The sequence below is a fragment of the Lagenorhynchus albirostris genome, chromosome 13, assembly GCF_949774975.1.
Source record: "Lagenorhynchus albirostris chromosome 13, mLagAlb1.1, whole genome shotgun sequence".
NCBI lineage: Eukaryota > Metazoa > Chordata > Mammalia > Artiodactyla > Delphinidae > Lagenorhynchus > Lagenorhynchus albirostris.
Genome location: NC_083107.1, coordinates 71,034,482 through 71,050,620, shown reverse-complemented (window position 1 = coordinate 71,050,620; position 16,139 = coordinate 71,034,482). Strand labels below are relative to the sequence as shown.

The 16,139-nt window shown below is 46.1% G+C and overlaps 1 protein-coding gene across 4 annotated transcripts; it reads left to right on the top strand.

Moving 5' to 3' along the window:
• Positions 1–155: 155 nt before the first annotated feature.
• FKBP1B (FKBP prolyl isomerase 1B) lies at positions 156–12,626 on the top strand. 4 transcript variants are annotated; one of them, XM_060169757.1, is made up of 4 exons: positions 156–162; positions 5,125–5,172; positions 10,862–10,974; positions 12,033–12,626. In XM_060169757.1, exons 3-4 carry the CDS (start codon positions 10,864–10,866, stop codon positions 12,159–12,161), a joined length of 240 nt encoding a protein of 79 aa, XP_060025740.1. In that variant the 5' UTR covers positions 156–162; positions 5,125–5,172; positions 10,862–10,863; the 3' UTR covers positions 12,162–12,626. The 4 variants fall into 4 exon arrangements, with proteins under 4 accessions (XP_060025740.1, XP_060025737.1, XP_060025738.1 ...); XM_060169754.1 differs by lacking the exon at positions 156–162 and adding an exon at positions 1,613–1,733; XM_060169755.1 differs by lacking the exon at positions 156–162 and adding an exon at positions 1,613–1,733 and having other exon boundaries at positions 11,988–12,174.
• Positions 12,627–16,139: the final 3,513 nt, after the last annotated feature.

The following is a 16,139-nucleotide window of genomic DNA, read 5'->3' as shown; positions in this document are numbered from 1 at the left end:
GCCCCTGATAGGTGAGCGGTGGCTGGGAAGCTCGGCAATGACCCTTGCCTATTGGCTATTGCTTGTGTCCCGTTATCAGACGGTCTTTCCCATTGGCCAATAAGCTCGGGCTTTGCCGCACGGACCTCTGGGAGTTGTATTCCCCGTGAAACGCCACCGAAGGTAAGCGTGCTACAATTTCTCCCTTGAAAGGTATAGCGCCTTCCCCCACTTCTCATCGGTTCTCTTAGTCTAAGGAGTCCGGGAGCCCTGAAGTCAACACGGCTTCTTAACCTTTTTAGGGGTGCGGGGGTTGTTGGGGGAAGGAGTCGAGGACCTCTAAAATAAGATAAAATCTCCTCAGAAAAATGTTCTTTTCCGTACACAAAATACTGAAGCCGTTCCATGGACCTGTGCTAATTACAAACCGTTATTCTACACTTACCCCCAAAGTGCCTGACCATGGCCACAGTTCAAGAAGCTAGTGCTTCACTAGGCTTAAGACCGGCTATACCCCTGGGAGACTCTGGGCCACGCCTTGGGGCCGCCCATGGGGAATTTCAGATCCTGACCCTCACAGTACAGTTGAGCATCATGTTTCTTGAACACACAGCCAACCCTCCTTCAGCGATGCTGATAACCTGAAGTTTCTGCCCCGACCATCTGGGAGACAAGGAGAACACCTCTAGGGCCCACTCTTCTTTGCTCAGGCTTTTCTCCCCATGCCTATCTTCCAGCACCATAGCTGGAAGAATCATACCTTCATATCAATTTTTGCAACAGTGCATGAAGAATGAGAAAAAGAGAGAGAAAGTCCCATTCATTTTTCAAACAAATGTTACCTTCTCCAAAAAAATACCTTTCCAGATTCTTATGTCTCCTTTGGGTGGAGGTGAAGGGTCTGGTAGAACTCATTCATTCATTCATTTATCCCACAACTTAAATCACTCCACGCCGTAACTGTTTGTGTCCCTGCCCATCACAGATTCAGTTCCTCTAGGACAGCAATTCTGTCTTAATTCAGCCGGTATCCCCAGGGCACAGTTCTCTGCCTTGAAAGGTGGGAGTCCACCTGTGCGTACGTCAGAACTACGCAGGATGGAGAACAGTGGTTTAGGGGGGGTGGGGTAGAGTCAGTAATTACTGACTTCTCCACCCCCCGCCCCCACCCCTCAGCTTGCCCCTGCAGATTCGGACAGCCTAGCTGGGGTGGGTACCTCTCTGGTGCTTCCCTGACGCTCTGAACGCTATGGCAGTGAACGCAGTTAATGAAAGTGTTGGTTTAGTTGCCGGCCTTCTCCCCCAAGTCTGTGAGACCGAGTTGACCGGCCCCCCTCACCCCAGCTTAACACAGAGTAGGTGCAAGATAAATATGTGTTGAACGGATGGATGGATGAATGGATGGATAGATGGGTGGGTGGATGCGCACGAGTGTCTGCATGCCTCCCGCAATAGCCTGGTCAAGCTCCCGAGCAGCCGCGTCAGGGTCCCTTCCCCCGAGCCCCGCCCCGGTCGACCCCACCTTTCCGCGCCGCTCCGCCCCGCCGCCCCCTTCCCGGTGGCCCCTCCCCGCGCAGGTCCCGACTCCAGCCGCACCTCCTCCGACTCTGCAGTGGCGGCGGGGTGGCGAGCCGGAGCGCCAGCGGGCCAGGGCCGGAGCCGAGCCGGGGTCGGGGAAACAGCGGGGACCCTCGGAGGCGGGGCCAGTGGGACCGCGATGGGCGTGGAGATCGAGACCATCTCCCCGGGAGACGGTACCGGGTGGCGGAGCCGGGGGAGGAGGAGGGGTCTCGGGGCGGAGCCCGGCGGGCGGGGGTCCGATTCCGAGGTGGCGCGGAGGGTGCTGAACAGGGAGAGCTGGCCTAGGATGGGGGAGGCGGGAGAAGACCCTAGATGGAACTGTTGGATGTCTAGCACACATCCTTCGCCATCCCCTTACGCGCCTGCTCACCTAGAGGAACGAAGGCGGCGGCTGGGAGGCTGGGGTCTGCGGCCCGCCACCGCCCCGGGGGCCTCGGGCTGCCGCTGCCTGCGACTGGAACCGCTCGATTATCCGCTACTCCCGATTTCCTAGGGCCGTTTTTTAGCTCCGCTTTCCCTGCCCTGCTGGTTGAGCTCTGGAAACAGGGGAAAGGACCTGCTTTGGGGTCTCTTCTGCTCGGGGCAGCCCCCTTCTAACGCGCCCGCCTCCCGGCCTCTGGTTGGGCGGCCCCCTGCGATCTGGGCGTTGAGACGCTGTAGGGACCGACCCAGTCTGGGAATGATGGAGCGCTTCTTCCACTGCTTCTGCATCTTGCTTTATCCTCCCTGTCCCACTCAGCCTCTCCGGCCATCCTGTCCACTCCCATGGCTTTCATTATGGGCTGCAAACCGATGGTCTCCAAACTTAAGCCTCCAGCCCAGGCCTCCAATCTGAGTTCCGGGTGGTCCATTTATCCAGCTGCTGCTCAGCCTCTATCTGCACATCCCACGGATCCCTCAAAGTCAGCAAGTACAAAACAGGACTCATGCTCCTGGTCTCCCCCACTCCCTAGCACTCCTCTGTGTTCCCTTGTTTCCTGCCTCAGGATTGGCACCAGTCACTTTCCCAAGCCAGACATTACAGGCATCACCCTTCTGTAATTGAGTTTGGATGTGCCAGGAGTAGCTATTTCTTTATTTCTTAAACCAACCTTAATTCAGACTGGAGTCCTCATTTCTGCAGGATTTGACAGGCAAACTGCATGTCAGACATTATTGACACTCCCCCACCCCCGGGAAATTGGAGGGACTCTTGGTTCTTGGCCACCCTCCTTATTGAAAAGCAGTGGTCCCTAGAAGTCCCAGCCACAACCTTGGATCACCCATGGGCTGCAGGCTTCTTTTTCCATGCTGGGAACCATGGTGCTGTGCCCCAGGAAGCATCTCCCTGAGGCCTTTTTACCCCCCGGGGCACTGCCATAGAGTTCTGCCAGTGGCCTCCAGGCCTCTTCTCCTTTCCCTGGTTCAAAGAAGCCTTTAGAGTTTTCTCTCCTTATCCTCCCTCCCTGGCTAGACAAGGGGCATTTTCTCCTGAAGGGGGATCAGATTTTTAGGGAAAGCCTGGAGGAACTTTGGCCTTCTGCTTTAAGCTCAATCTAAGGCTCCATCTCCTCAGCCCCTGCCCTAGTTCAGGCCAACATCCTCTCTCACCTGGATTTCTGCACAGTCTCTAAACTGGTCTCCCCACCTCCATTCTCACCTCCTGGCCTTCCATCTGGCCTCCCACCCCACCCCCACCATTTTCCCCACCACAGCCTGAGCACTCTTTAAAATGCATATTTGACCATGCCCCTCCCTGGGCATAAAACGTTTTAATTAATCTTACTTTTTCTCCAGGCAGACAGTGATACAGCCTCCTGTTACCTTCCATGCTAGAGCCTCATCTCTTACTACCAGTACCTACCCCCACCACCAACTTTTCCTCCGGCTTTATCGAGCTGCCTGCCAGTTGTTAAATATACCAGTCATTCTGCAAATATTTATTGAGCATATACTGTGTGCTAGACCCTAGGATTACACAGCAGGGAACCAGACGGGCTCCCACTACTGCTCAATTTGAAGCCTTTGAACATGTGGTTCACTCTTCCCAAATTATCTCCCTTACTTCCTTGGTAAACTACTCATCTTTTAAGACCCAGTTTAACCATTATCTCCTCTCTGATACTTTCCCTGCTGCTCAGTCAGTCAGGTGCTCCCTCCCAAGGGCCCCCATCTAAATGTTGGCTCAGCTGTTAGCCCTCACAAGGCTTTAAATCCCACTCAAATTTATACCTCCAGTGCAGACTCTCCATCTGTCTACTTGTAGTACAAATTCACATGTCTAAGAGGAATCTTAAGATTGCCACCTGCACAAATCTGTTCCTCATCAGCCTTCCCCGTCTCAGGAATCAGCTCCTCCATCCTAAATCAGCTCCTCCAAACCTAAAACCCAAGCATCGTGGTTGTTTTCTCCTTCTCTCTCATCCTGGACCCCATCTCCATGCCATTAGCATGCCCTGTCAGCTCCAATTCCAAAGTATATTTCCAATCTATTTTACTCTCTTCTCTGCTGCCAACCACTTTAATTCAAGCCATCATTGATTTTCTGTCTGGATTATTGCAACAGGCGCCTAACTGTCCATCCTACACACGGCAGCCAGAATGATCTTATAAAATCTTAATTCAGATTATGTCATTCTCTTGCTTAAAACCTCCAGTGCCTTCCTGCTGCACTTAGAATTAAATCCGGCTCTGCAAGGCCCTGTGTGATCTGGCTCTTTCCCACTTGTCTCCACCTCCTTCCCTTCTTTCCAGTCGTCTAGGCTCCTTACTGTTTTGTAAATGCACTGATCCTTTTCTGCCTCACAGTTTGTGCACTTGCTGCTCCCTCTCCCTGCAGTGCTTTTCCCAGCGTATTGCTCATCCTTCAAGTCTCAGCTGAAATGTCATCTTCTCTGAAAGGCTGTCCTGGACCACCCATTCTAAAATGGCCTGTCCCACTGTATCTCTCTGTAATTTATCATTGTGTTTATTTAGAGAACTTATGACAATCTATATTGTCTTGTTTATCTGAGTATTGTTTGTCTCCCTCCATTAGAATGTAAACTCCAAAAGAGTAGGGATCTTGTCTGTATAATTCACTGGTGTATCCCGAGATCAGGCCCAGGCCTTGCACACAGCAGGTATTCAGTAAATATTTGTGAATGATTGTGTTTATTCATCCTTGTGCACAGTCATCACCCTGCATTATAATCTATTATTTATGTGTCTGTTTCCCTAACCTCATTGTGAGTTCATAGATTGCTCTGTGTCTCTGGAATCTAGTCCAGGCCTGGCAGAGAGCAGGCTGTCAGAAAGGTTCGTGGAATGGACAAAGGAAAGTAAAAAGAGCAATCAAAGAAAGGAAAAGGACCAGGAGAGAGTGGAGTTGTGGAACCCAAGGAAATAAAGGTCAAATCAAGGCCAGAGAAGTAAAGTGACTAATCTGGCTCGTACAAAGCACAGAGCCAGAACTGGAACCATGGGCATCTCCATGGTATGGAGGGGAATGTGGGCCAGAGCTCTTGGTCACAATCACACCTGAAATGTCCCAAGCGGCTTTCTCCAATGTGCTGTTCATTCATCTATTCTCATGTCTCCTTGCAGGAAGGACATTCCCCAAGAAGGGCCAGACGTGTGTGGTGCACTACACAGGTAGGCTTCACTCCCTGAGCCCTCATCCAGACCTGCCCCTCCCCAGGCAGGTCTCTCCTCTGATATTCCTCTCCAGAGGTATCAGCTCCCCCAGACCAGGCCCAGAGCCCAAGGCAGCCAAGTCTCCCTCTGACCAGCTATCCCCAACTCCTCCCAGCCAGGCTTGAGGGAATGAGAAAGGGGGCTTGCAAGGTTAACCCCTGCCCTCTTTTTTTTTTTTTTTTTTTTTTTTGCGCGGTACGCGGGCCTCTCACTGCTGTGGCCTCTCCCGTTGCGGAGCACAGACTCCGGACGCGCAGGCTCAGCGGCCATGGCTCATGGGCCCAGCCGCTCCGCAGCATGTGGGATCTTCCCGGACCGGGTCACGAACCCGTGTCCCCTGCATCGGCAGGCAGACTCTCAACCACTGTGCCACCAGGGAAGCCCACCCCTGCCCTCTTATGCCACCTCCATTCCCCTTCTGTCTGTTGCAGGCAGGGTGGAGCCCTGGCCCTCCTGGTGCTGTCCGATACTTGGAAATTCCTCTTACAGCTCTGAGAGCCCTGACCCTCCCTGCAGACTCCCTTTTCATCCTACAGTGTTATTAGAGCAGAGGAGGTCAGCTTCCTGAGAATTCCCTTTCTTTTTTCAGAAACAGACTATTCAATTCAGCCTACTGTTATTGATCACCTACTGTGTGTGAGATGCTGTGCTGAGCAGTAGGGGCACAAAAATGAAACAAGAGGATCCCTACCTTCATTGGGCTGGGGGGTGGGGGTGGGGGAGGGCAGGAAGTCAACTGGAGGCTCTGACGCAGTGTGAGGCACGGGTGGCAGTGGCTGTGTTAGGGTGGTGTGCGGCCAGAGCAGGCCCCGCCTCTGCTGAGCCCTCTTGGATGATCTGCACTGGAAGGCCAGGTGGGCTGAGATCCTGAGGACCACTGGCGGGAAGGTTACAAGCAGATATTTGTTCTGGGGGTTGAGTGCTCTGCCTTGTGACCTGCTTCCCAACGTGGCAAACTTGGTGACAGCCACTTAGCAGACAGCAAGGCCAGTTTAATTCCTAGGACATAGTCAGATGGGGCCATTTTTAGCAGTTCTCTGGGCCAGTGTGAAGTGCCAGGTTGATTCTAGGCAGACAGTGTGGGTATTTCTCAACAGCTGTGTTGCCGGTCGCTGACGTCAGTGGGCTGGAGCTGTGTTTTATCTCCTGGTGATGTGGCCTAATTACCATGAGTCTTCTGGGGCCTCTGACCTGTGTAATTGATTTATCTGTTCGACATGTTGCAGACAGACCAGTCCTTGTCAAGTTACTCAAACCACAACATCCTTTTGCAAAGACTTTTCACAATACATACAGACAGGAGGCAATGTGCATTAAATACTAACATCAGCCATGAGTGGCTCTGGTCTGGGGAGGGATTGTCTCATCAAACCCAGCAGGAGACTGTATGGGACTTTTTGGTAAACTTTTTTATTATATATAAATACAGTAGAGAATATAACTCTAAGATGAACAGCTCGATGAAATTTTTCTAAAGTGATCACACTTATGTAACCACCCCCCAGATCAACAGACATTTCCAGCACCCCCAGGACTCTCCCTCTTGCCTCTTCACAGTCATTACACCTCCCTAAAGGTAAACAGCATTCTAACTTTTTGTCCCTGCGGATTGATTTCACCTGTTTTTGAACTTCATATAAATGGAATTGTAGAGTATGTACTCTTTTGTGTTTAGCTTATTTCATTCATTATGTCACTTTGTTCACTTTTTATGTCTGTGAGATTTATCCAGAGTAGTTTGCTCTTTTTTATTCCTGTACAGGTCATTGTATGAATATATTGCAATTTATCGTTTCTACAGTAGATGAACATTTAGATTGTTGTTCGTTTTTAGCTATTATGAATTGTGATGTTTTTTGGTGCACGTGTCGACATTCTGTTTGGCTATATATATGCAGAAGCGGAATTGCCGGGGCACAGGGTTATACCTATGCTCAGATGTAGCAGATCCTGCCGAACAGCTTTCCAAAGTAGTTGTGCCAGTTTCCACTGATACCAGCAATGTCTGAGCATTCCAGTTCTACATCCTCATCAACACTTGGTGTTGTCAGGCTTTTGTTTTGTTTTTGGCCTGTCCTGGTGGTTTTGACTTGCACAGCCCTGATGATTAATGAAGCTGAGTACCTTTTCACGTGCTTCCTGACCATTTGGATATCCTTGTTAGTTTGCCCAAATTTTGTCCACTTAAAAAAAAATTTGGTGGTCTCTCTTTTTCTTATTGATTTGTAGGAGTCCATCTGTATCCTGGATATGAGTCCTTTGTTGGTTACACCTATTCCAGACATCTCCCATGCTATGGCTTGCCTTTTTACTCCTTTATTGGCATCTTTTGAACAGAATTCTTTTTTTTTTTTAACATCTTTATTGGAGTATAATTGCTTTACAATGGTATGTTAGTTTCAGCTTCACAACAAAATGAATCAGTTATATATATACATATATTCCCATATCTCTTCCCGCTTGCGTCTCCCTCCCTCCCACCCCTCCAGGCGGTCACAAAGCACCAAGCTGATCTCCCTGTGCTATGCGGCTGCTTCCCACTAGCTATCTACCTTACGTTTGGTAGTGTATATATGTCCATGCCTCTTTATCGCTTTGTCACCGTTTACCCTTCCTCCTCCCCATAGCCTCGAGTCCATTCTCTAGTAAGTCTGTGTCTTTATTCCTGTTTCACCCCTAGATTTTTCATGACATTTTTTTTAATTCCATATATATGTGTTAGCATACGGTATTTGTCTCTCTCTTTCTGACTTACTTCACTCTGTATGACAGACTCTAGGTCTATCCACCTCATTACAAATAGCTCAATTTCGTCTCTTTTTATGGCTGAGTAATATTCCATTGTATATATGTGCCACATCTTCTTTATCCATTCATCCGATGATGGACACTTAGGTTGTTTCCATCTCTGGGCTATTGTAAATAGAGGTGCAATGAACATTTTGGTACATGACTCTTTTTGAATTATGGTTTTCTCAGGGTATATGCCCAGTAGTGGAATTGCTGGGTCATATGGTAGTTCTATTTGTAGCTTTTTAAGGAACCTCCATACTGTTGAACAGAATTCTTAATTTTAATGAAGTCCTACATATCATCAGTCTTTCCTTTATAGTTAGTACAGTTCAGAAATCTTTGTCTATCCCTACGTCATGAAGATGTTCTTCTATTTATTATTTTATAGAAGCTTTATTATTTTATCTTTCATATTTAGGTCTGTGACTCATCTGGAATTGATTTTTTTTTTTTTTTTTTTTGCGGTACGCGGGCCTCTCACCGCTGCGGCCTCTCCCATTGCGGAGCACAGGCTCTGGACACACAGGCCCAGCGGCCATGGCCCACGGACCCAGCCGCTCCGTGACATGCGGGATCCTCCCGGACCGGGGCACGATCCCGTGTCCCCTGCATCAGCAGGCAGACTCCCAACCACTGCGCCACCAGGGAAGCCCCTGGAATTGATTTTTATGTGTGGGTGAAATAGGGGTTCACTTTGATGTTTCATTTTCCCCCATATGCATATACAGTCAATCAAGCAACATTAATTAAAAAAAAATCATCCTTTATCCATTGCATTCAGTGGCACCTTTGTCAAATCAGGTCACCATGTATCTGTGGGTCTGTTTCTGGACTGCATGGTTTTGGATGAACCTGCAGCAGTAGATAACAGTATATGGTCTGAAGTGGATTAAGTCATATGAAACCTGAAGAAATTGGGGAGTGAGCAAATCAGTCTTTAAATGGAGTGTGTGAATGTGTGTGTGCACCTATCCATATATGTATTGTACAAGTATGTGTCTGTGTGAATGTATTATATCTGTGTATCTAAATATTTTCCTAGCATCTGGCCATCGGGGTTTTCTTCTGAGGGTCTATGCATATATGCATGTGAGCATGCATGCGCATCTCTGAATATCTTAGCAGCCTGTGTGTATGCATGAGTTTGTATTTGATCTCCTATATTTGATACAGAAGGATCCATCTGTTTGCATCTCTGTGTAGCGATAGGGTTTTCTTCTTTGCCTGATTTAGTACCCAGGGCAAGAGCACAATTTATTCTGCCCAGAAAATAGGTAAATAAGAATGTCTCTTGTATACATTTATGTTGTAGAAATTAGGAAGTGGAATCACAGATGCTCAGATACTGAGCAGGCCCAGACCTTTCATGTTAAACATGGCAAATCTGAGGACAAGAGAGAGGAAGTAATTTGCCTCACTTCACACAATGAGTTAGTGTCCGGGTGAAGTCAGAATCCAGTCTCTGAACTTACAGGCTAGGCCTTTCTCTGGTCCCAAACTGCCTTCTGTTGTGGTCCCGGGGCCACAAGAAGTCATGGAATAGCATCATTTACAGAATGTCTGATCTTTGAACTAGAGACACCAGTAAGAACAGAAAATAAAAAAGCAGCTCTTGGGTCTTAGGCAGCTGGACTGAGACAACACATGTACATCAGGGATGACAAGGTATTTGCAGCTGGAGGCTGAGGGGTGCTCCAAACTGCTAAGACAACACTCGGGGTGTTCTGGGTTCACATATCTCTTTTGTATGAGGTCTGGAGGCCACCACTGACTGGCTGGGTCACTTTTTTAAAAAAAAATTTATTTACTTATTTATTTTTGGTTGTGTCGGGTCTTAGTTGCGGCATGCGGGATCTTTCATTGCGGTGCACAGGCTTCTCTCTAGTTGTGGTGCGCACAGGCTCTAGAGCGCACAGGCTCAGTAGTTGCAGCTCATGGGCTCTCTAGTTGTGGCGCGCAGGCTCCAGAGCGCACGGGCTCTGTAGTTGCGGCACGCGGGCTCTCTTGTTGTGGTGCATGGGCTTAGTTGCCCCGCGGCATGTGGGATCTTAGTTCCCCAGCCAGGGATCGAACCCGTGTCCCCTGCATTGGAAGGTAGATTCTTGACCATTGGACCACCAGGGAGGTCCCTGTCTGGGTCACTTTACAGTTACAGTTCACTGTAGTAAAGGATGATATGACCTTTGGGTTTTGCATGTTGGGGGAACCTTGGGCAGACCAGGTGCGGACTCAACCTGAGGATGAAATGCCTGGGAAAACAGACCTTCAGGTTGAGGCAGCTCCATGATAAAAGTTGCAATGTGCAGAAGTACTTGAGAAAGGTATAACCTGAATAGGGCAGGGAAGGGAAGGAAGGGAGGGCAGAGAGAAGGTTATCAGGCAAACAGTAGCTAGATCTTAAAGTGCCTGGATACAATGTAGGCATTTGGATTCTGCCTCTGGGGAGTTACTGAAGTATTTTAAGCAAGGGAGTAATAGGATCAGGTATGTGTTTAAAAAAAAAAAATCATTCTGGGTACAGTATGGAGAATGGAATGGAGGAGTAAGAACAGAGCAAAAAGGCCAGTTAGAGTTGGTTCCTGTACACAGGTGAGATATGATGGTGGCTTGATGAGGACACAGGGTGGTGGTAATAGAAATGGAGAAAATAGCTGGACTCCAAAGATATGTAGGACTTGGTGATAGGCTGTATGTGGAAGTATCCAGGTTTCTTGCTTGGCCAACAGGACGGATGGGGAGGACTGAAAGACAGAAGATTTGTACAGAATAGGAATTCCATTTTAGACATGTTGAACCTGAACTAGAAGTTAGCTCATGACCACAATTATTTTCCACCCTATCCTTGCTTTCACAGGAATGCTCCAAAATGGGAAGAAATTCGATTCATCCAGAGACAGAAACAAACCTTTCAAGTTCAGAATTGGCAAACAGGAAGTCATCAAGGGTTTTGAAGAGGGCGCAGCCCAGGTAGGATGAGGATCCTTGTTAAGGGGGATTTGAGGAGCTGGGGTTCTGGGCTCAGCACTCTGCCCTCCACCCTCACCCTATCACAGACCACTACTGCTTTGACTCCACTGTCAGGCATGGTGATGCCACCTAGTTTCAGTCGTGGCTTTGTGTCCCCACCCTTTTAGTTGCCAGCATGACTCCTTTCTGTCACTGGGGGCTCTCATCCCAAGCACATCTCCCCAGCTAGTTCTGAGCAAGCCTGTGAGCTACCAGCTGTTTGGGACTGAGGCAGCAGAAGAGTTGGGGTGGGGGAGGCCAAGGTGATTTTTTTTTTAAACTTAAAAAAAAAAACCCAATTTCAGACTTGCAAAAGCATTGCAGGTAGAGTTCCCATATACTCTTTACCCAGCTTCCCCAAATGTTAATGTTTTACGTAACCATAGTACAGTGATGAAAACCAGGACATTAACATTGATACAATACTATTAACCAATCTATTCAAATTTTTGAGTTGGTTATTCAAAATTTAAAAATCGATTATTCAAATTTCACCAGTTATCCCACTAATGCCAGACAAGTTCTTGAGGACTGCTGTGATGAGCCCTGGTTCAAACTCTTCTTCTTTGCTCTGTGAAGTCATGTGATGCTCCTTGCTGTGGCCTCTAATCTCTAAATCTCTCTAATGAACTGCTTCTATCACGTACTTGAGCATGTACATGTACATGTGCTCTTTATACACCTCTTTAGGCTTCTCTGGAAGAAGGAAAAATTATGAACAAATAGAAGTGTTGGGCCATACACTAATTGAATAACCAGCAGTGTTTGTTGGATGAATGAATTTGAGACTACTTTGTAGAAGTTATTTTCCCGCAGTCAAGTCTCTGTTAGTCTGAGGCACAATCTGCATTTGTTACAACTCTTAGCATCACTTCAATGTGCCACGTATAAAACTCATCTCAGATCTTCAGAGTTACCATGAGGATGGTTTGGGAAAATGCCATAGTTATCTTACCTTTTTCTTTTAAATCAAGCTGGGTCCTCTTTCTCCTCTCCCCATCTGCCCCCATCCCTGCTAGATGAGCTTGGGGCAGAGGGCGAAGCTGACCTGCACCCCTGATGTGGCGTATGGAGCCACGGGCCACCCCGGTGTCATCCCTCCCAATGCCACCCTCATCTTTGACGTGGAGCTGCTCAACTTAGAGTGAAGGCAGGAAGGAACTGAAGGTGGCTGGAGATGGCTGCTGCTCACCCTCCTAGCCTGCTCTGCCACTGGGACGGCTCCTCCTGCTTGGGGCTCTTGATCAGTGCGCTAACCTCACTGCCCCAAGGCATTATCCATTCTCTCTGCCCAAGTTGCTCTGTATGTGTTCTGTCATTGTTCACGCGCATCTTTGCTTGAGGAAACTTCAGTTGCAGATTGAAATGTTTCAGGTTGTGCATTTTGCGTGATGCATGTAGTAGCCATTCCTGATCACAGAACAGATTTCTTGTTCGCACAATCTACACTGCCTTACCTTTACTTAAGCCAGACACACAAGGTGCTCAGACATGAAATGTACATGGTGTACACAGAGGGACTTGAGCCAGTTGCCTTTGCTGTCACTTTCTCTCTCAGAAATTCTGCTGACTTAAACGATGTCCTTTTTGGAAATGATATGAAAAATAAAGGCTCTGTGCTTGACAAATTCCTGTCCATCCTTATTGAAGGTAGAAAGTGCTTTAAGGACCACATAAGTCAGTTGCCCTTGGGAAAAGAGTGGAAAGGAGAAGTAGCCAGGAGAGTGATAATAAATACAGTACAGGTTTCCCCCACTATCTGAAAGTAGAAAGTAGAGCATTCCCATGGAGCCTTTTGTAAGCTGAAATGGTATAAAGCGAAGAAGCAATTACCTGAGGGCACATCTTGCTTACGGATGCATGAAATAAATCGAGATAAAAGCACAGATGCTCACAGACACAGTTCAAAGCTATGACAGCTTGATGCCGAGATGCTGAGTATAGTTCTTGGGGAAGGAGCTTGGTGGTGTCACTTTCACTGCTCAGGGTTCATACTGCCTCTATAATGGCTCTGAATGCTATTTTTGCTTTTCTCCTTTTTTCATAAAAGCAAAAATCCTTTCTGGATTTCTTTCGTGCAGCAAAAACAGGTACTCCTGTAGGTCTTTCCTAAAAGTGAATTAGCATGAAGCAAACTTTTGAAAAGCAGCGGATACTCGTAGCTCCGACGTACCTATTGTACTTGCTGGGCCTTGTTCTATTTTTAATTTTTTTTAATTTTAAAATAAAATTACCACCAATCCTCTAAGCAGCCCCACAAGGTAGGTTATGACTTGCCACTCACCTCACAGGCTCAGAATTCCCCTCTGAGTAACTAAAGGAATACATTGTGCTCAAAACCCACAGTTTAGCAATCAAATGTGGGATTTGAAACTTTAGGTGATCAATCATGAAATCTACATTGGGACTTAGAATAAGAAGGATGAGCTCCCTTCTTGGAAAAGTGCATTTTGTGCACCTAAAGAAATGAGGGTGTGTTAGGCCTCAGAGCCACACACTAACTCACATTAGGAAGTTACTTTTGAAAATAAATGTGTGCTTATTTTCATGTAGATTTGCTCTAACTTTACAGTGGGGAATTACTTCTGAGAAGAATGTATGATTTTGAACTTGTTTCCACATATGCTGCTTATTTTAATCTACATTTATTATAACTTACAGGACTTTCCAGTTAGGTTTTACAACCAGCCTGCTTATTGATATGTGTTAGTGTACGTCAGGGGAGCCTGTGGCAATGTAGCTAAGAGATTTTTCTTTTAGTTGGCATGGGTGAGAAAAGCTCTTGGCCATAGTCAGAGTTATTCTGTCAGCGATGTCTTGGAATTGTTTCAAGACTGAGGGAGGGGCAGGTAACAGGTACTGTTAGTTTCCTTCATAGACTCATTGATAATACGTCACATGACGATACATGTGATATGGGGACACAACATCTTGATTATTTTATGTATCCCTTTTGTCTCCAAGAAGTCCTGGCTGTATTCCCCTGCTGAGGACTGAGGAGTTAATGAAGATGCAGTGCTTTAAGATGCAGAAAATGAAATGAGAAAGGGGCTGCTTTGCTTTTAATCACCAGTCCCTGTGCTCACCTCTGCAGTGGGACCAGACCAGTCAAAAGGTGCTGCACTCATTCCTTTCTGGGGGGTTTCCTTCAGAATGTCTTGGTTCCTAGCTTTCCTCAATGATACAAATGTCTATAATTTCTCAGAACTCAGCCTGTATAAAAGACAGTCACGTTTTCTGCTGTGACACCAATAGGATAACTAAAAATAGCACCAAGGACCATTTCAGGTGCCCATTATGGAGTCACATAAAAGATCTCAGTCTAGAGTATTTATAGCCAACGTGGTAACAGGAGGCACTAAGAAGAGGTGGGGGTGGGGGGAAGCAAATACCTACTGGCTAGCACCTGGAGAGGATATGATGCTAGGCTTCACAGGCCCTGCTTTACTGACACTCTTAAAACTGCACCTTCAATGCCTGGTGCAGAGGACTGATTGTAACTATGTCCTCAGCATTTTACTACACACAGACGTGGCAGAGCAGAGGCTCAGTATTTGTCCACTGAGTTAAAGTTCTTGTAACATAACTGGAACAGGCTAAAAAATTTCCAAAGAATTAGAGGGCATTTTTTTAAACTCTTAACTTCAGGTCATGAAATTCAACTAACAGATATATTAATCAAAATGACAGACCTGCCATAACTGTCAGTAGAAGGAATTTCCCCTTATTAATTTAAAACAACTTATACTAGGGGCAAGTCAGTCTGCCATTTAGACAAATCACACTATAAGTCTAATTTGTCGTCCCCTTACAAAAGTCTTTTAGAAAATTCTTTTTATATTTGTAAATACCTAAAAGCACACTGTGCATTACAAAAATTAGTAAGAAACTCATAAAAACATTCACAAGAAAATTACAGCTGTGGCTCCTTTGTCATCTTCCTGCCCTTATAGAAATGACTCTTTCTACTCTTTAACAGTGCTTTCAAAAAGCACTCAGACATAATTAATAAATAAGACAATTATTTCTTCATTTTCAATAGTAGGCTTTGAGAAGACAGTACAAAAAGTATAAAATAGCCCATTTTCTTACAGTAATGTTAGATTTGAAAGCTAAATGCATTTAAAAGTAGAATAGGCTTTTGTCCATTTAAATGATTCAGTGCTTGTACCCTTCAAATTGATTCTGGGTTATAGTTATATACAAAACAATTAGTCCATGTTTTTCCATTTGGCCCATGCCTAAACTATAAAAAGAAAATTATAGCTATCTCCTCCAAGCTGCTGAGCTATGATGAATGTGGTAATAACCATACTATTTCCACGCCATGCGAGTCTGTGATTATAAGAATAAACATTAAGTATTTTATTTATGGCAAAGATAAACTGTGAGCTAAGGTCCAAAATATACACAGACACTTACTAACTAAAGGGAAAAGTACATAAATACATCTTAGACGTGTAACAACAAATAGCACTACCCAAGCAGCTTGCTCTCACATTTCTAACCATGTGCTGTCATCTGAACGACGATTTCTAGAATAAACCTGTAAGGACAAGGGTACCCATACTGACAAAGGTACGTTGTTAACTGTAAAGCAAGTATTCAAGTGTACTCATGAGGCTAGTAACTAGTTGATGTAAAAAAGCAGCTTTTGGACTTCCTCGGCAGTCCACTGGTTAAGACTTGGCGCTTCCAATGCAAGGGGCTCGGGATCGATCTCTGGTCGGGGAACTAAGATCCCACATGAGGTGCGGCCAAAAAAGTATTTAAAAAAAAAAAAGTAAAAAGCAGCTTTTTATGTAAGCATTTTATTCATTCACTCAACATGATAAACTTTGGATCTGCGAAGTGGAGATACCTATACCTTCACTAAGTTGTTATGGAGATTTCATTATTAATAGACATTCAATAAATAACAATACTCTTAACAAGTTCCTTTGATGGCTAAGCACTGTACTGGTCACTGGAGGCATTAAGAATATCAAAAGGTCCCCATCCTCAAGAAACTCAGTCTCTAGGACCACCTACCACTGAACAATTCTTGATACGGTTCAAATGCTGTTTTATTATTTTTTTTCTGGTATAATACAGGAGGAGAAATTTTAAGAGAAAACACTGACATG

Coding starts and splice junctions, on each gene's coding strand:
- FKBP1B (XM_060169754.1), top strand. CDS start 1,697: ATGGGCGTGGAGATCGAGACCATCTCCCCGGGAGACG. Junction 1,734..5,124: donor GACCATCTCCCCGGGAGACG/GTACCGGGTGGC, acceptor GTCTCCTTGCAG/GAAGGACATTCCCCAAGAAG. Junction 10,975..12,032: donor TTGAAGAGGGCGCAGCCCAG/GTAGGATGAGGA, acceptor CATCCCTGCTAG/ATGAGCTTGGGGCAGAGGGC.